The 19,861-nt window shown below is 44.6% G+C and overlaps 1 protein-coding gene across 1 annotated transcript in view; it reads right to left on the bottom strand.

Moving 5' to 3' along the window:
- LOC311120525 (uncharacterized protein) overlaps positions 1-19,544 on the bottom strand; it is a gene marked incomplete at both ends in the record, with an annotated part of 60,261 nt that extends 40,717 nt beyond the window's left edge. Inside the window, 3 exons of the mRNA XM_084195109.1 lie at positions 18,294-18,471; positions 18,602-18,732; positions 19,139-19,544. Of these exons, the coding sequence (XP_084051235.1) occupies positions 18,294-18,471; positions 18,602-18,732; positions 19,139-19,544 (715 nt within the window). The remainder of the gene's footprint in view (positions 1-18,293; positions 18,472-18,601; positions 18,733-19,138) is intronic.
- Between the last annotated feature and the right edge of the window lie 317 nt (positions 19,545-19,861).

The raw sequence follows: 19,861 nt of genomic DNA on the forward strand, positions 1-19,861 counted from the left end.
GAAGGGGGAAAGGAGAAGATTAGTTGTGTATCGTCAGCGTAGCAATGATATGAAAGGCCATGTGAGGATATGACAGAGCCAAGTGACTTGGTGTATAGGGAGAAAAGGAGAGGGCCTAGAACTGAGCCCTGGGGGACACCAGTGGTGAGAGCACGTGGTGCGGAGACAACTTCTCGCCACGCCACTTGGTAGGAGCGACCGGTCAGGTAGGACGCAATCCAGGAGTGAGCCGCGCCGGAAATGCCCAGCTCGGAGAGGGTGGAGAGGAGGATCTGATGGTTCACAGTATCAAAGGCAGCAGACAGGTCTAGAAGGACAAGAGCAGAGGAGAGAGAGTTAGCTTTAGCAGTACGGAGAGTCTCCGTGACACAGAGAAGAGCAGTCTCAGTTGAATGACCAGTCCTGAAACCTGATTGGTTTGGATCAAGAAGGTCATTCTGAGAGAGATAGCAAGAGAGTTGGCTAAAGACGGCACGCTCAATAGTTTTGGACAGAAAAGAAAGAAGGGATACTGGTCTGTAGTTGTTGACATCAGTGGGGTCGAGTGTTGGTTTTTTGAGAAGGGGAGCAACTCTCGCTCTCTTGAAGACGGAAGGGACATGGCCAGCGGTCAGGGATGAGTTGATCAGCGAGGTGAGGTAGGGGAGAAGGTCACCGGAGATGGTCTGGAGAAGGGAGGAGGGGATGGGGTCAAGCGGGCAGGTTGTTGGGCGGCCTGCAGTCACAAGTCGCAGGATTTTATCTGGAGAGAGAGGGGAGAAAGAAGTCAAAGCATAGGGTAGGGCAGTGTGAGCAGGACCAGCAGTGTCATTAGACTTAACAAACGAGGATCGGATGTCGTCAACCTTCTTTTCAAAGTGGTTGACGAAGTCATCCACAGAGAGAGAGGAGGGGGGGGGGGGGATTCAGGAGGGAGGAAAATGTGGCAAAGAGCTTCCTAGGGTTAGAGGCAGATGCTTGGAATTTAGAGTGGTAGAAGGTGGCTTTAGCAGCAGAAACAGATGAAGAAAATGTAGAGAGGAGGGAGTGAAAAGATGCCAGGTCGGCAGGGAGTTTAGTTTTCTTCCATTTCCGCTCCGCTGCCCGGAGCTCTGTTCTGTGAGCTCGCAATGAGTCATCAAGCCACGGAGCTGGAGGGGAGGACCGAGCCGGCCGGGAGGATAGGGGACACAGAGAGTCAAAGGATGCAGAAAGGGAGGAGAGGAGGGTTGAGGAGGCAGAATCAGGAGATTGGAGGGAGAAGGATTGAGCAGAGGGAAGAGATGATAGGATGGAAGAGGAGAGAGTAGTGGGAGAGAGAGAGCGAAGGTTGCGGCGGCGCATTACCATCTGTGTAGGGGCAGAGTGAGTAGTGTGGGAGGAGAGCGAGAGAGAAAAGGAAACAAAGTAGTGGTCGGAGACCTGGAGGGGAGTTGCAGTGAGATTAGTAGAGGAGCAGCATCTAGTGAAGATGAGGTCAAGCGTATTGCCTGCCTTGTGAGTAGGGGGGGACGGTGAGAGGGTGAGGTCAAAAGAGGAGAGGAGTGGAAAGAAGGAGGCAGAGAGAAATGAGTCAAATGTGGACATAGGGAGGTTGAAATCCCCCAAAACTGTGAGGGGTGAGCCATCCTCAGGGAAGGAACTTATCAAGGCGTCAAGCTCATTGATGAACTCTCCAAGGGAACCTGGAGGGCGATAGATGACAAGGATATTAAGCTTAAATGGGCTAGTGACTGTGACAGCATGGAATTCAAATGAGGAGATAGACAGATGGGTTAGGGGAAAAATTGAGAATGTCAACTTGGGAGAAATGAGGATTCCTGTACCACCACCCCTCTGACCAGATGCTCTCGGGGTATGCGAGAACACATGGTCAGACGAGGAGAGAGCAGTAGGAGTAGCAGTGTTTTCAGTGGTGATCCATGTTTCCGTCAGCGCCAGGAAGTCGAGGGACTGGAGGTTGGCATAGGCTGGGATGAAGTCAGCTTTGTTGGCAGCAGAACGGCAGTTCCAGAGGCTGCCTGCGACCTGGAACTCCACGTGGGCTTAGCTTACCTATTGCAGATTCAGTCTTCCCAGCCTGGTGCAGGTCTACAATTTTGTTTCTGGTGTCCTTTGACAGCTCTTTGGTCTTGGCCATAGTGGAGTTTAGAGTGTGACTGTTTGAGGTTGTGGACAGGTGTCTTTTATACTGATAACAAGTTCAAACAGGTGCCATTAATACAGGTAACGAGTGGAGGACAGAGGAGCCTCTTAAAGAATAAGTTACAGGTCTGTGAGAGCCAGAAATCTTGCTTGTTTGTAGGTGACCAAATACTTATTTTCCAGCATAATTTGCAAATAAATTCATTAAAAATCCTACAATGTGATTTTCTGGATTTTTTTTTCTCAATTTGTCTGTCATAGTTGATGTGTACCTATGATGAAAATTACAGGCCTATCTCATCTTTTTAAGTGGGAGAACTTGCACAATTGGTGGCTGACTAAATACTTTTTTCCCCACTGTATGTGTGTGTGTGTATATGTATATGTATATATATATATATATATAGACCTGAGGCATACAATGTATTAGCATAGCCTATGTGTATCTTCTGTTGGCTATGACATTCTGTGGTTTTTGAGTGTCTTATTGCCTATTGGTCCACATATTTTGTTATATTGATTGTGTTCCCCATCTTCTATATGATATATATGTTTATAGATATGTGTTGTGTATTTGATGTATTGATGCAGGGCTCATCCGTAAAATTATTAATTCAGAGCTCCTACTAAAATATAGGTTAGATAAAATAAGTAATAGTAAACTTGAAATCTAACTGAATTTTTTTTTAATCCTCAATAGTTGGAGAGACTCTGACTCAGATGACCTCTGGGAGCCAACCTCTGGGAGCCAACCACTTTCAAGTCCTCCATCCCCCACTCATTCAAACGTAGGAACTGGTTCCTCCAGTCTGACCCCTGCTGCTGTCTCTGGCTCCACACCTACCACCGCCCGGCCATCTACAGGTGTGAAAAGGCCAGCCCAGAAGCGGATGAGGGCCAGTGCACCAGCTGCAACTACCACAGAGGGAGAGGAACGTTGGCACACTGTGCTAGAGGATGACGTGGAGCCACTTCCACCAACATTTCGACCTAAAAGGCAGCCAGGACCTCAGCTGGACATGACTGGAAAGTACAGCCCCCTTCATCTTTTCCAGATGTTTTTCTCCTTGTCCGTTCTTGATTCGCTGGTGTCTAACACCAACAAGTATGGGGCTAAGAAGCAAGCAGGGAAGAAAGAGGCATGGAAGCCCATTTCCATCCAAGACCTATACTGTTACATCTCACTGGTCATTTACATGGGGCTTGTGAAGTTGAAAAACGTGAAGGACTACTGGAGAAGCTCAAGACTCCACCGACTGCCTTTCCCCACCTCTGTCATGTCTTGTACCAGGTTTCTGACTATCTGGCGGGCGCTTCATATCAGTGACCCACAAGCTGACGACGACAATGAGAAGAAGAGGGGCACAGCGAGCTTTGACAGGCTCTGCAAAATCAAACCTCTGTACTCCAGCATTGTTGAGGCCTGCAAGACCCATTTTCACCCCGCCCAGAACCTGTCCATAGATGAGAGGATGGTAGCCTCAAAGGATATCATTAACCTCAAACAATATATGCGAAACAAGCCAACAAAATGTGCTTACAAACTGTTTGTTTTGGCCGATTCTGTGTGTGCCTACACTTGGAATTGTTTTGTTTACGAGGGGAAATCCGTCTCGGCCACCGGTAAGGGACTTAGTTATGATTCAGTTATGGAATTATTGGATTTTCCACTGCTGGGGACAGGCTACAAACTGTTTGTGGACAACTTTTACACAAGCCCTACCCTGTTTACAGACCTGAGGAAACTGAATGTATGGTCTTGTGGCGCCATTGGTCCCAACAGAGTGGGTTTTCCCAAAACAAAAGTAAACGACATGCCTAAGAGGGCTGGTAGGGGTGCCATGCGATGGATTCGTAAAGATGACCTGCTCTTTGTAAAGTGGATGGATACCAGAGAAGTGATCATGTGCTCCAGTATCCACAAATCGTACAGTGGCGATCACGTCAGCAGGCGCGTGAAGGACGCTAATGGGGCATGGATCAAGAAAAATGTCCCCGTTCCAGCTGCTGTAAAGGATTACAACAAGAGCATGGGAGGTGTGGACCTGTCAGACTTGGTGATAGGCTACAACAACGTTCTACACAAGAAAATGAATTGGTACAAGACATTGTTCTATCACTTCATCGACATTGCTGTGGTGAATGCATTCATCCTCCAGAAGGAAATGGCTAAGAGCTGTGGACAGACCCCCATGACACAGCTGGCCTTCAGAGAGCTGCTCGTCCAGGAGCTTGCTGACTACGGCACAAAGTCCACCGCGGCGGCACCTTCTGTCCCCTCTGCTCCTGCCACCGGTGGTGTTCACCTGCCGAAATACAGAAGTGCAGACCTGAACGTGCCTCAGGGCCAAAAGAGCACAGCGGGGAGGCGTCGTTGTATTCTGTGCCACAAGAAATCTCCCATCACCTGCACAACTTGTGCCGTTACCCTCTGCTTCACAGCAGAAAGAGACTGCTATGGGACTTGGCATCAGGAGCTCAGTCTTGTGTAGAGGACTGTGGGTAGTTCTACGTACTCTAAATTGTAAATAGTGTGTAAATAGTTTTTTTTTTTCTCTCCACTGTGTGTGTGGTTTGTGTTGTGTGTTCAGTGTTGTGCTGCTAACTTGGCCCTTATCTTAAATAGTTCCCTTCTGTGTTGGGAGGCTTTGGATCAGGGGTTCCCGTCTCCTGTTAGTTCCTTTAACGTAGGGAAGCTAATGATGCATCATGTATGACATTCCTGGGAGTGTGTGAACTTTTTAAATGTTTTATTACCGTAGCATTTTTGTTATGTTCTCTATAGTTATGTTCTTGAAAATTGACCAATTCGGCCACTTGGGTACATTTAGGCAAACTCATGAGGGACACCTGGGAGTCTCCCATGCTAAATATTATGTAGCTCTCCATGCTAAATATTATGTAGCTCTCCATGCTAAATATTATGTAGCTCTCCATGCTAAATATCATGTAGCTCTCCATGCTAAATATCATGTAGCTCTCCATGCTAAATATCATGTAGCTCTCCATGCTAAATATCATGTAGCTCTCCATGCTAAATATCATGTAGCTCTCCATGCTAAATATCATGTAGCTCTCCATGCTAAATAGCATGTAGCTCTCCATGCTAAATAGCATGTAGCTCTCTCATTCATGAATTAATCTGTCTGAATCTTTGCACACACAGTTGCCCTGTTGTGGACAACATCTAAATGACCCCCAGCTTCCTGTCTCAATGTATGGCCTTTCTTTTGCATTTGAAAGATTACGCAATAAAAATAGAAAATGCATGTTTAGTTTTTTAAATATCTTTTACCAGATGTGTTATATTCTCCTACATGAATTTCACATCTCCACAAACTTTAAAAGTGTTTCCTTTAAAATAGTATCAAGAATATGCATATCCTTGCTTTAGGTCCTGAGTTACAGGCAGTTAGATTTGGGTCATTTTATGCGGAAATTGAGATGAAGGGTCCTACCCAGAAGATGTTTTAACCCTGACCCAACCATTCTCCTCCCTGTCCTGCTTAACCTGACCCAACCATTCTCCTCCCTGTGCTGCTTAACCTGACCCAACCATTCTCCTCCCTGTGCTGCTTAACCTGACCCAACCATTCTCCTCCCTGCTCCTGCTGGCTTTCACAGATTCTGCCGTTACTCTCCTGAAGTTTCCCGGTAATAGGCTAAACGAGGAGTCTGCAACCTTTCTCATGTGGAATGCATATTTATCTTACCATTTCTACCGATCTGCGTGCCAGTTATGGTTTTCATATGCACATTTTCGTGGAACATTTTCATTTCATTTATAATAACGTGTTCATATCTCTAAATCATTGTCATGTGGTTAATCAAAATTCTATCCAAATCTAAAGGAAAATGATACAAACCTAAAAAGTAACTTCCATTGCCAACTATGTAAAAATAGTCAGGGCATCCGATGATCCGGCCTCTGCAGAAGGCATCCATTAATACTTTGGGGAATTGATAGACAGTAGCAATCAAACGCAAACAATTCACACAATGAAGTTATGAAACAATTAATGTGCACAAATTGGCGGGAGAGAGTGCATTCTGGAGAGAGAAGGGCGTTGTGTATCTATCTGGACGCTGCATGGACAATCCGACGTCTGCATTTACCATGCATCATTTACGGTGAAACGGCCTCTGCAGAAGTCAGGGCATCCGGAGGTGTTGTGGAGGATGTGGGTTTGTGTTTATACAGGATGTACTGCCCCCACCTACCGTCAACCAATCATGTCAATGCCGCTGAAATTTCGAGTCTCATAGCAAAGGGTCTGAATACTTATGTAAATAAGGTATTTCAGTTCATAATTTTTTTAATAAATTTGCAAACATTTCTGCTAACCTGTTTTCGCTTTGTCATTATGGGGTATTGTGTGTAGATTGATGAGGGGGGAAAACAATTTAATCAATTTTAGAATAAGGCTGTAAGTTAACAAAATGTGGATAAAGTCAAGGGGTCTGAATACTTTCCGAATGCACTTTCAATATTCCCAAGAGACATATTCTAAATTCTGCTTCTAGCTCCTAAGCAACTTTGCAGTGTTTTTTTTTGTGTTTGTTATTTCTTACATTATTAGCCCTGAACGTTTTTTGTGTAATTACATACAGCCGGAAATAACTTTTGGATACCAGCATTATGACTAGGAATACCACTTTCCCGAAATGGATCCTTTGTTCGTACCCCCTAGGGCAATTGAACATATCCCAGAGGCTGCTCCAAGATGCCGCCGGCAGAGAAGAGGTATTCTGAGTGGACTTCTAGTCCGACTCAGAAGACATGCACACCATCCACCGCTTCTGAGTATATTACTCGCTAATGTTCTGTCTCTGGACAATAAAGTAGACGAGCTCAGGGTGACATCAGGGACTGTAACATACTCTGTTTCACGGAATCATGGCTTTCTCCGGATATACTGTCCCTGTCCATACAGCCAGCTGGATTCTGTCACGAGAATTTCTATCTCAATGTTTCAAACTGAACTCTTATATTGCTCAATCTGTTTCCCAGAGGTTGTAAATCTCTCATAAACAGACAGTCTCCCAGCGTACAATTATCTGATCTTTATTCAGAGAGCGCTCTGCCCCAAAATGGGCGCACAGTCTTTTTATACTCACACATCAGATGAAAAATCCCACCCCGCTTTAGGCGGGCTGTATTTTTCCACTGTACACATATCAGTCTTTATCATATTCTTCTTGCAAGCTCACACAACAGCCTTTTGTTTCCTCTTGTAGCTGTTTCACACCTGAGTTTAGCTCATGTGGTTATCTTCTGTTTTCTTGATTATCAGGTCACACATACACAGACTTCCTTTACTGGTTTCACAAGACACAAATACTCTGTTGCTGGTGTCGTATCGAGTAAATGCTGGCAATTATTGCTGATAAACAAAGGAGTCCGCTCATACTGAACCTTTGATCATAAGTTTTATTCATATCACAAGCTTTCAGCATGAGTTACAGGTGTCAAGATCACCCGGAGAGCGACGTCCCAGATTGCAATGGTCGCTCTAACCTCTTCTTCGTTTTTTCCCCCAGTATATATAATCTCCCCGAGATGTGGGTGGCTCCCTCTACTGTCCAATCCCCTGTCTACAACACACTTCCTGTCTGTTGTATGTGGCGTTACACTAAAACATTCCCTCTTGATACTAAAATAAACGTCCTCTCCGGTTCCACTTAAAAACATTAACAACGTCATAATCTTCATATACGACACTGGGCAAATATGCATCTTATATAAGCACATATGATTAACTCTCTAAGCTCTAGTCTTCTAATAGTCATACATTATTAGTTTAACTGAGGGTGTGACATTTTAGTCATATCTTACTCACACATTTCTTTATCAGGTTCTCAGTACATCGCGCAGACAGGAATAAAGAACTCTCTGGGAAGAAGAAAGGCGGTGGTGTATGTTTCATAATTAACTACTCAATTAACTACTCATGGTGTGATTGTGATAACGTACAGGAACTGAGGCTGCATTTATTGTAGCTGGGAATTTTAACAAAGCAAATTTGAGGAACATGCAACCGAAGTTCTATCAACACATTGACTGTAGTTCTCGCGCTGCTAAAACACTCGATCATGGCTACTCCCCCTTCCGGAATGCCTACAAGCCCTTCCCCCCGCCCTCCCTTCGGGCAAATCAGATCACAACTCCATTTTTCTCCTCCCTTCCTATAGGCAGAAACTCGAACAGGAAGTACCCGTGCTGAGGTCTATTAAACACTGGTCTGACTAATCGGCCTCATGCTTCAAGATTGTTTTGATCCCGCGGACTGGGATATGTTCCGGGTAGCCTCTGAGAATAACATAGACATATACACGGACACGGTGATTGAGTTCATCAGGAAGTGTATAGGGGATGTTGTGCCCACGGTGACTATTAAAAACCTACCCAAACCAGAAACCGTGGATAGCATTCGCCACAAAACTGAAAGTGCGAACCACTGCATTTAACCATGGCAAGGTGACTGGGAATATGGTCGAATACAAACCGTTTAGTTAGAAATAATATTCAGTTTTAGTCAGGGTTGGGGTCAATTCCATTAAAAATCCAGTAAATTCAGGAAGTAAACTGAATTTCCAATTATCTTTATGGTTTTCAATGAGGAAAATGGGGAATTGGAATTTGGTTTACTTTCTGAATTGACTGGAACTCAACCCTGGTTTTTCTACAAAGCTGTCAGCATCATCGTTTAGTCAATCGATGTTATAATGCATATGCTCACAGATGTGCTTGTTCTCATTTAGAGTACATTTTCTAATTGAATAAAACTGAATTAAACAAATAAAATGTATTATGCACCTGAATAACTTGGACATGGATAATCTGGTTGATTCCCTGCTCAACATTTGACTGTGTCAAACTTTGCTGTGTGTCTAGCGCTGTCACTCCTGCCGTTAGGTTCCAACACCAGCGCTCCACCTTTGTCCTTGAGAGACTGGATGACGGCTGCCTGCTCCCTCTTCCATAGTGAGAACACTGCTGGCTCAACATGGGCTTCTGAGAGACTGGATGACGGCTGCCTGCTCCCTCTTCCATAGTGAGAACACTGCTGGCTCAACATGGTGTATGTTTCATGAGTGGCGCACCACTGCGCCACTCAGTCTCCTGAGTGGCGCAGTGGTCTAAGGCACTGCATCGCAGTGCTAACTGTGTCACTAGAGATCCTGGTTCGAATCCAGGCTCTGTCGCAGCCGGCCGCGACCGGGAGACTCATGGGCGGCGCACAATTGGCCCAGCGTCGTCCAGGGTAGGGGAGGGAATGGCCGGCAGGGATGTAGCTCAGTTGATAGAGCATGGCGTTTGCAACGCCAGGGTTGTGGGTTCAATTCCCACGGGGGGCCAGTATAAAAATAAATAAATAAAAATTTCACTAACTGTAAGTCGCTCTGGATAAGAGCGTCTGCTAAATGACTAAAATGTAAAATGTAAAATGTAACATGGGCTTCTGAGAGACTGGATGACGGCTGCCTGCTCCCTCTTCCATAGTGAGAACACTGCTGGCTCGACATGGGCTTCTGAGAGACTGGATGACGACTGCCTGCTCCCTCTTCCATAGTGAGAACACTGCTGGCTTGACATGGGCTTCTGAGAGACTGGATGACGGCTGCCTACTCCCTCTTCCATAGTGAGAACACTGCTGGCTCGACATGGGCTTCTGAGAGACTGGATGACGGCTGCCTGCTCCCTCTTCCATAGTGAGAACACTGCTGGCTCGACATGGGCTTCTGAGAGACTGGATGACGGCTGCCTGCTCCCTCTTCCATAGTGAGAACACTGCTGGCTCGACATGGGCTTCTGAGAGACTGGATGACGACTGCCTGCTCCCTCTTCCATAGTGAGAACACTGCTGGCTTGACATGGGCTTCTGAGAGACTGGATGACGGCTGCCTACTCCCTCTTCCATAGTGAGAACACTGCTGGCTCGACATGGGCTTCTGAGAGACTGGATGACGGCTGCCTGCTCCCTCTTCCATAGTGAGAACACTGCTGGCTCGACATGGGCTTCTGAGAGACTGGATGACGGCTGCCTGCTCCCTCTTCCATAGTGAGAACACTGCTGGCTCGACATGGGCTTCTGAGAGACTGGATGACGGCTGCCTGCTCCCTCTTCCATAGTGAGAACACTGCTGGCTCAACATGGGCTTCCTGGTGATGAAAGGAAGTGTAGCGGTCAATGGTAGCCACTCCCATTGTGTGAAGCAGTTGTAGTCTTTGTTGGCATGTATCCAGACACCAGATTGGCAGTAGAAAGGAGCCTGTTCCTCACATGCTTCCTCCCAATCATTGGATGGCTCGACCACTCCCCCACATGACCAGCACTGCTGTCTGATCTCCGTCCCTGGAGTCTCTTCACTGTCTGATCTTCATTCCCACAGACTTCATCCCCGTCCCTGGAGTCTCTTCACTGTCTGATCTTCATTCCCACAGCCTTCATCACCGTCCCTGGAGTCTCTTCACTGTCTGATCTTCATTCCCACAGCCTTCATCACCGTCCCTGGAGTCTCTTCACTGTCTGATCTTCATTCCCACAGCCATACGCATATTTCAGATGTTCAGGTGTACTGAAACAGTGCAGGAATATCTAACAATACAAAACAATACACGCAAATCCCCACAATTTATTTTAAGGATGAAGATAAATAATGTCTATGCTCATTGAATGAGCAATGTCAGAGTCTGGTATATAAATATATACAGTTTGTTTACAATGTATATGATGGTGTGCATAGACATTATGGACCGTATATGAATATAAAAAGGTGTGTACAGCAGTTTTTATATAGGATGGGCCTTGACTAGAATACAGGGTTGAGTACTGGGTGGTAGACAGCTAGTAACAGTGACTAAAGTTCAGGGCAGGGTACTGGGCGGAGGACGGCTAGTGGTGACTATTCAACAGTCTGATGACCTGAGATAGACCACACATTAACCACACATTAAGTATTGTGGTGGAAGCATCATGTTATGGGTATGCTTGTCACCGGCAGAAGAAAACCCACCTCAGTCTTCTGAATACCCCTGGGATAGGGTTTTATTTTTCTTGCAATTACACAAATGTTTATGCAAAAGACACAACCAGAATGGCTTTCAAAGACTTGTTGAGTGTTCCTAAGTGGTCTGTTCTCAGTCCTGACTTAAATCTGCTGAAAAGATCAGAGAAACTCAGGTTTCAATATCGCTGTCCATCCAATGAGCAATTTTGACATCAACTGGAAGTATTTTGCGCAAAGTTACTAGAATCTTAATGAAAATTATTCACAACCGTAATGGCTTCCACCTAGTATTAACTCGGGTGGGGGACGGACTTATCCAATTATAATTGTTCTATAAAATATAATTTAATCCCTTTTAGATTGAATTGTAAGGCAGCGAAATGTGAAAAAAAAGGTTAAAGGGGGTGTAGACTTTCTATAGGGACAGCCTTAACTATAGAGTGTGACCCCATGAAATGGGATATCAACCAACTCAGTGACAACCACAGATGTATAGTTTACACAAATATTAGTCTTAGCTCTCATTGCAGGAATTTGACTGTGGGAAATCACCTCCACAGATCAACCTATTGTGTGTATTGAACATTCATATTGGACTGGACAGCTAGCTAACTGGCTACCGATCAACCCATTATGTGTATTGAACGTTCATATTGGACTGGACAGCCTTACCTATAGAGTAGCACCACCACCCATCAGCCAGTTCTCTTCTTGACGTCAAAGCCACAGTGTATTGTTGCTATAGGAGTTTTTGATTAATAATCCTATTTATTTCAAGCCACACTAAGATGTCACCATACTATTCCTTTAAAGCCCAACTCCGTAAGATATAAATCATCAGAGTGGGTCACCAACTTAAATGTAAACAATGGAGTAAATGCATCACATGTAAATATCACTTGATTATCAGAGGGGTATACTACGAAGCCAGATAGAACTACTGAGACATTCCAAATCAGGCTTCATCCATATCATGAAGGTGGATGTTGATCCAACCATTTCAAAAGTAATGACCGGGCTGATGGAAACAGGATTGTATAAATGCCGACAGACAATTTGTTCGGTCGTTTTACATGGTGGGAACTTTATGTGTCTGTAAAAATGTATAAGCGAGAAATGGCGGTGGAAACTCCTTTATTCACAAATATTGATATAATAACCATCAAATCGAAGTTAACTTGGAGTCACGCGATGATATGTTGTGTGGTCCTTATTGGACTTATTAACCCATTTAACTTGTATTTTTCATTCGGTACATGACAATGTAACAGCAAAAGTAATTTTTTTGTGCACTACGTCACGCAAAGCCTTTTATCCGCAATAAGTCTGTTTGATGGAAACATTTCTGTTGGGAAAATGTGTTTGTTGTTTTATGCAGATTTGAGAATATTCACATGAAAATCTGTGGTAAATTGCGTGGATATTGATCCAACACCTGCCGCTTATTCAAACCAGCCCACTGGGCACAGACGTCAGTTCAACATCTAGTTTCTATTTACATTTAATTGAGTCAACTAAAGTGAATTCAACATGAAATCAACACAAAATGTCAACTGTCATTGGATTTAGGTCAGTGAAAAATAAATAAAAATACCTTATGTTGATGGCTTTTTACAAATCCAATCCATTTTCCACATTGATCTAACATCATCACATGGATTTGTTTTGTTGAAATGACGTGGAAACAATATTTATTCAACCAATGGCAAAGTCCAACGAGGAACTCTTCATTAAGACCATGATGAAACAGCAATTCGTGGACGAGTTGTGGTGGATATTATAAAATAAGGATCTGCTGGAGTCTAAGTCAAACCAAGATTCTTTATTTCTGAGCTCAGAGAGAATAACAGAGTTACACAGTGCAGTGTAGACAGTATGAATTCCAAAGCATTGGGTGATGAGCACATATCTTTATAGTTTCCTGTTCCTGGGCCGGACTTTATTTATACAAGGACTTGGGGGCATGCTGGTTTGCAACACAGGATGATACTCCCAAGAACAGGAGATTATAATAGGACAGTTTCACAAGGTTAGTCAAAAAATTTTATTTAACCAGGTAAGCCAGTTGAGAACTGCGACCTGGCCAAGATAAAGCAAAGCAGTGCGATAAAAACAACAACACAGAGTTACATATGGGGTAAACAAAACATACAGTCAAAAATACAACAGAAAATATATATACAGTGTGTGCAAATGTAGCAAGATATACTCCATATGTAACTCAGATATGTGGACACATACAATGAAAATGTTCCATTACAGAGTCAGGGAACATTTATTTCATTAAATCATCAGTGGGCCAACAATGCCATGGAGCAAATGCATCACATCCAAATATCACTTGATTATCTGTAATGCTGGAGGAATGACACACCCAGATAAACACACACATAGAGTTTAAAAAATGACAATTTAAACACATGGAATCTGATCTACTCTATATTCAAACTGACACTCCATACTCAATTCATGTTTTCTAATAAAATCATACAAATATATTTTTAAGTATACTTAGTATAATTAAATGTCATATGGAATAAACAAGTAAATACATTCTCATGTCAACAATATAAGACAATGGGAGCACTGTGTATGTTCTCATGAACTTTGTGATGTGAAATATCAATTTACACACTAGAAGTAATTATTCTCTCCTATGTGGATTCTCGCATTACTTTTAAGTGACTGTGATGAGTAATATGTCTTCCCTCAGACTGAGAGTTTCTAAGGCTTCTTCCCTGTGTGCAGTCTCATGTGTTGTTTCAGCTTTCTTAACTGGCTAAAATGCTTTCCACACTGGGAGCAGTGGTAAGGCTTCTCCCCCGTGTGGATTCGCGCATGAGCTTTCAGGTTTCCTAAATGGCTAAAACTCTTTCCACACTGGGAGCAGTGGTAAGGCTTCTCCCCTGTGTGGATTCTCTCATGACTTTTCAGGGTGTCTAACCGTTTAAAATTATTTCCACAGTGGGAGCAATGGAAAGGCTTCTCCCCTGTGTGTATTCGCTCATGAGCTTTCATGTTTCCTAAGTGGTTAAAACGCTTTCCACACTGGGGGCAATGGTGTGGCTTCGCTCCTGTGTGTGCCTTCTCATGTCTTTTCAGGGTGTCTAACCTGTTAAGACTCTTTCCACAATGGGAGCAGTGGTAACGCTTCTCCCCTGTGTGTATTTGCTGATGAGATTTCAGGGCTCCTAACTTGGCAAACCTAGTTCCACACAGTGAGCAGCGGTAAGGCTTCTCCCCTGTGTGTACTCGCACATGAGATTTCATGTTTCCTAACCTGTTAAAACTCTTTCCACACTGGGAGCAATGGTATGGCTTCTCTCCTGTATGTATTATCTTGTGAGCGTTCAGCTTTCCTAATGCTTTAAAACTCTTTCCACACTGGGCACAATGGTGTGGCTTCTCTCCTGTGTGTCCCCTCTCATGTCTTTTCAGTCTTCCTAACTTGGTAAAACTCTTTCCAATCTGGGAGCAGAGGTGTCGTCTTGCTGGTTTGGACGTCTCTGGTTCCTCCGACTTTGGTTTTTCTCCTGCCAAAGAAAGTGTTGATTTAAAGAGAGACCTGAATGAAACCTCCACTTGATAAAACCACCTTGCTATGAAATTTTATCAGATCCCTCAATGACCTGAGGACAGTTTTAAAACATTCTGTTTTATAAGTCATAACACAAAAAACTAGACAGTTCTAGGACACTCAAGACAGACATCTCTGGATTCCTATCGTGCAGGTGGTTGTAAATGTATAACCTTAATAGCTGTATGATACAGAATGAGACCTACACATTTCCTTAAACCTAAAATAAGTAAAGAAGTAATTTTGTGTGGAAGTCCCAAACTTTTTTCTTTACATTGGAGACAGACACAAAGTACATCAGTAACATCTCACCGTTGTCAAAAGAGTCCGACACTGCTGTTTAAATGGCAATTTTTCTGATTTAGACATTCACAAATTTTTAACATTTTGACTATCATATTTTGGGTAAAGTAAAAAAGAATGTGAAATATTTTTTTCCTAAAAATATAAAAAAACGCAACATGGAAGTCTCAAGTTTTGAGGGAGCGTGCAATTGGCATGCTGACTGCAGGAATATCCACTGGAGCCGTTACCAGAGAATTTAATGTTAAGTTCTCTACCATAAGCCGCCTCCAACATCATTTTAGAAAATTTGGCAGTACATCCAACCGGTCTCACAACCGCAGACCACGTATAACAACACCAGCCCAGGATCTCCACATCGTCTGAGACCAGCCATCCGGACTGCTGATGAAACTGAGGAGTATTTCTCTCTGTAATAAAGCCCTTTTGTGGGGAAAAACTAATTCTGATTGGATGGGCTTTCCAGTGGATGGGCCTGGCTCACAAGTGGGTGGGTTTATGCCCTCCCAGGCCCACCAATGGCTGTGCCCCTGCACAGTCATGTTAACAGACCCACGAATAGGCTACTACTAGCAGTGGGCACATACCTCCCACCTCAGGACCGGACTGGAGGGCCGGGCGCCAGACGCACTGTCTTGGTCGCGTCGGGACAGCACGTCCGCATTCCCGTTCCTCGATCCGGCCCTGTGGATGACACGGAAAGAGAATGGTGGTAATGCAAGAAACTATCTGGCTATTCAGTTGTTATTGTTTCTCTTCCTGGCCATCCAAGAGGGGAGCGTGGTAACGAGGGCGAACCTACGCCCGAGTAGGTAGTACCGGAGATAATCGAGGGCCCACTTAATGGCTAGGGCCTCTTTCTCTACGGTAGCATATCTCTGATCCCGGTCACTGAGCTTCCTGCTTCCTACTGAGCTTCCTACAGAGAGGCCTATTCCTACTGAAGAGAATAGGCCTCTCTGCTTCGCCTTCACCCAAAGCCAGGACGGCCCTGAGCCCCGTATCCAAGGTGTCTACCTATACAATGAACTCTCGGGAGAAGATGGGAGCCTGCAGGACGGGATTAGAGCACAGGCTCTCTTTTAGCAACTGGAAGGCGTTTTCCGTCTCCTCCTTCCACGCTACACGGTTTGGCAGGTTTTTCTTGATGAGATTTGTGAGGGGGTTGGCAATGGTGGCATATCCAGGGATGAAACTACGATAATATCCCGTTATTCCCAAGAAGGCGCGGACATCCCTCTTCGTCTGGAACCACCGGCACTTGCCAATATCCCTTCGTCAGATCCAGGGTGGTGATGAACTTGTCCTTTCCCAAGCGCTCCAAGAGTTCATCCACGCGGATACGCGACGAACCTAGAGATGACGTTTAAGCCCCTAAAGTCGGTGCAGAGCCTCACACTACCGTCGGGTTTGGGGACCAGGACTATGGGACTAGACCACTCGCTCGTAGACGGCTCGATCACCCTCAGCATCTCACTTACCTCGTTCTTAGCGATGGCTCGGCGGACCTCGGGTATCCGGTATGGCCGGATATGCACCTTTTTGCCTGGCTCAGTGTGGATATGCTGAAACAGGACCTCTATTTGTCCAGGGGAGGAGGAGAATACCCTGCCGACTTGCATAATCAGCTTGTCTAGCTGTCTCGACTGCTCCGGCAGGAGATTTCGGCCACGGCGTACCTGTACAGGGGCCTCCTTTTTTCCTCTCGTCCTCCACTGCCATCAAAGCCACACTCTCCTCTCTTTCATGGTACTTCTTCAGCAGGTTGACATGATAGAGTTGGTCCTTCTTCCTCCTGTCGGGTTGCTTGATGCGGTAATTGACCGGTGAGACCCTCTCCGTTCCCTCGTAGGGCCCCCTCCACTGCGCCAGCAAGCGGTGTTCGGCTGTGGGCACGAGTACCATCCCTTTCTCTCCGATGGCGAACTCCCTGGGTGTCATCGTAGGCTCGGACTTGAGTCTGTTGCGTCTTCTCCATATGCTCCTTTACTATGGGCCAGATTGCCGACAGTCGGTCCCGCATCAGGGTGACATGTTCTGTCGTCGACCGGAACGGGAAGTATTGGGCCTCCCAGGTCTCCTTGGCTAAGTCGAGGATCCCTCGAAATGGTATTATGGTCGATCAGTATCGTCTTCGGAAGGCCCACCCGGGAAAACAGCATGAACAATTCCTTGGCGATTCCCTTTGACGACACGTTGCGAAGGGGTACGGCCTTCAGGAACTTGGTAGCGTAATCTACAACAACCAGGATGTACTTGTGTCCTCTAACAGCAAGGGTCTGACAGAGGCCAAGCTTCCTGCCATCCAGGACTTCTATACCAGGAGGTGTCAGAGGAAGGCCCAAAACATTGCCAGGGACTCCAGCAACCCTAGTCAGACTGTTCTCTCTGCTACCGCACGGCAAGCGGTATCGGAGTGCCAAGTCTAGGTCAAAAAGGCTTCTTAACAGCTTCTACCCCCAAGCCATAAGACTCTTGAACAGTTAATCAAATGGCTCCCCCATTTTTACGCTGCTGCTACTCTGTTTATTATCCATGCATAGTCACTTTACCTCTACCTACATGTACATATTACCTCAATTACCTCGACTAACCGGTGCCCCCGCACATTGACTCTGTACAGGAACCCCCTGTATATTGCCTCGCTACTGTTATTTTATTGTTGCTCCTTAATTATTTGCTATATTTCTTTTTTCTTTCTTAACACTGAATTGTTGGTTAAGGGCTTGTAAGTAAGCATTTCACTGTAAGGTCTACAGCTGTTGTATTCGGCGCACGTGACAAATACATTTTGATTTGTTCTAGAGTATTGTAAAGATAGGGGGTTGACTGGGACAGGCAATGTAACATCCATAATGTTTTTAGGAAAAGTTTTTGTAAAACATGCACCATACATCAGATCATACTAAATCTAACTTTCATCAAGGTTTTATATAGTCTATTGGTTTCTCTCTTTTCATTGGCAGAATCCTTTTTCAGTGTTATGATATTCATAACATCCATATCCACCAGTCTATCTTCATGTCAACTAACAGAACTGTCTACTGTGGTGGAAATATACCAGTCTATCTTCATGTCAACTAACAGAACTCTGCTGGTTGTCCTGGTAACAGATACCAGTGTATCTTCATTTCAACTAACAGAACTCTGCTGCTTGTCCTGGTAACAGACACCAGTCTATCTTCATGTCAACTAACAGAACTCTGCTGGTTGTCCCGGTAACAGATACCAGTGGGCAGATCTATTTTATTTGTTAAAACTAAACTACAGCGCTTACTTTGATGAGTCAAATCTGCTCCTTTCTTCTCTTCTTCTCCTCTCACAGTTCCACTCAGCCCCGTTGTTTTCCTGCAGTCCACCAGCCGCACAGACAACCTCTTCAGACCCAGCAGTAAGGTGCTACTGGGAGAGGTACGACACAGGGACTCTGGGAGGGAGGAAGGGCTAGCGTTGTCCTGGTAACCATATAGAGGGGACACAGACACATATCATTATGGATGCTGATGTCACTGTTGTCATAAAGTGCTTTACAGAAACCCAGACCCCGATAGAGCAAGCTGTATGCTAGACCAGACCAAGCTGTACCATCTGGTGTTCTGATCTGGAGAGACTCTTCTCTGCCTCATCAGCATCAGGATGTTGTTGAGGCTCTCCAGAGGATCCATGATAGTCATGTCTCTCTCCTGTGTGAAAGAGAACATCAAACAGATGGTAAACTTATGACCGTCTATTACAATCATAGGGTCTTGCAAGAGGCATTAATATATCTAAGCAGGGCCTAAAATGGCCACGTTCATCATGATTTTATAAAATATTGTTTGTGAAGCAAATGTGAATTGGGTGCCTTTTGCGTCCCTTTGATATTTTAAGCAGAAATTAAGCACCGATATTGAATTTCAAAAGCCTGTTATATTAGATGAAGTGCACTTTAATGTAGAACACATGGAGAATTCAAAAAATCTAATTTAAAAGTCCAAAAAGGATCTGTACCAATGGCAGACAATTCCTACAGTACTGAACAACATATTCAAGTATATAACTTCAGCAGAATGCCCCTTTAAAAACCACACATTAGAAAAACAACTGCATAGCTTGTGCCCCTGTTTTTAAGACAATACTCACTGGTGTTAATCTGATATTCTGTCTCCTCTTCTTTCACCCCTAAAACGTCTTCCTCCTTCACCTTCATTGAGATAGCATCCTCTTCTTCTTTCAATGTGATATCCTCTTCCTCCTTTTTCATTCTGAAAGCTTCTACCTCCTCCTCTTCCACTGTGACAGCCTCTATCCCCTCTTCCTCTTTCACTCCAAACGGATCTTTCTCTTCTTTCACTGTAACATCCTCCTCCTCTTCTTTCAATGTAATATATTCCTCTTCCTCCTTTATCGTTTTGAAAGCTTCTTCCTCTCCTTTAACTGTAATATTCTCATCTTCTTCTTTCACGACAATGTTCAGCCCCAGAGCTTCTTTCTCCATACACCAGACCTCCTCTTCTTTAGCAGGGGAGGAGTAGTTTAGTGAGCTCATGGTCGGGGATGTTAGCTAGTTAGCTAGCTAATTAGCATTAGCGACTAGCCTAGTGCTAGGCTCAGTATCAACTTTAACAAGTTTGCAAATTAGGTTAAAGTTACCCAGTAGATAATGTTACGTCAACAGACATGTGTTTAAAACACTGAGATTAGCTAATGTACATAAACATGGTCTAAAGCCTCAATCTTTCGGTTTTATGTTGGCTAGCAAGCTACCGAGGTGGTTGAAAGAGTAGCCGTGTGGTTGTTGTTGAAGAAGAGTCCCGTCCAGTCCATTACACGTCACGCAAGAATCATCACCTGAAAGACGCACAT

This window comes from Coregonus lavaretus, assembly GCF_964263955.1.
Source record: "Coregonus lavaretus genome assembly, contig: HAP1_SCAFFOLD_47, whole genome shotgun sequence".
NCBI classification, from domain to species: domain Eukaryota; kingdom Metazoa; phylum Chordata; class Actinopteri; order Salmoniformes; family Salmonidae; genus Coregonus; species Coregonus lavaretus.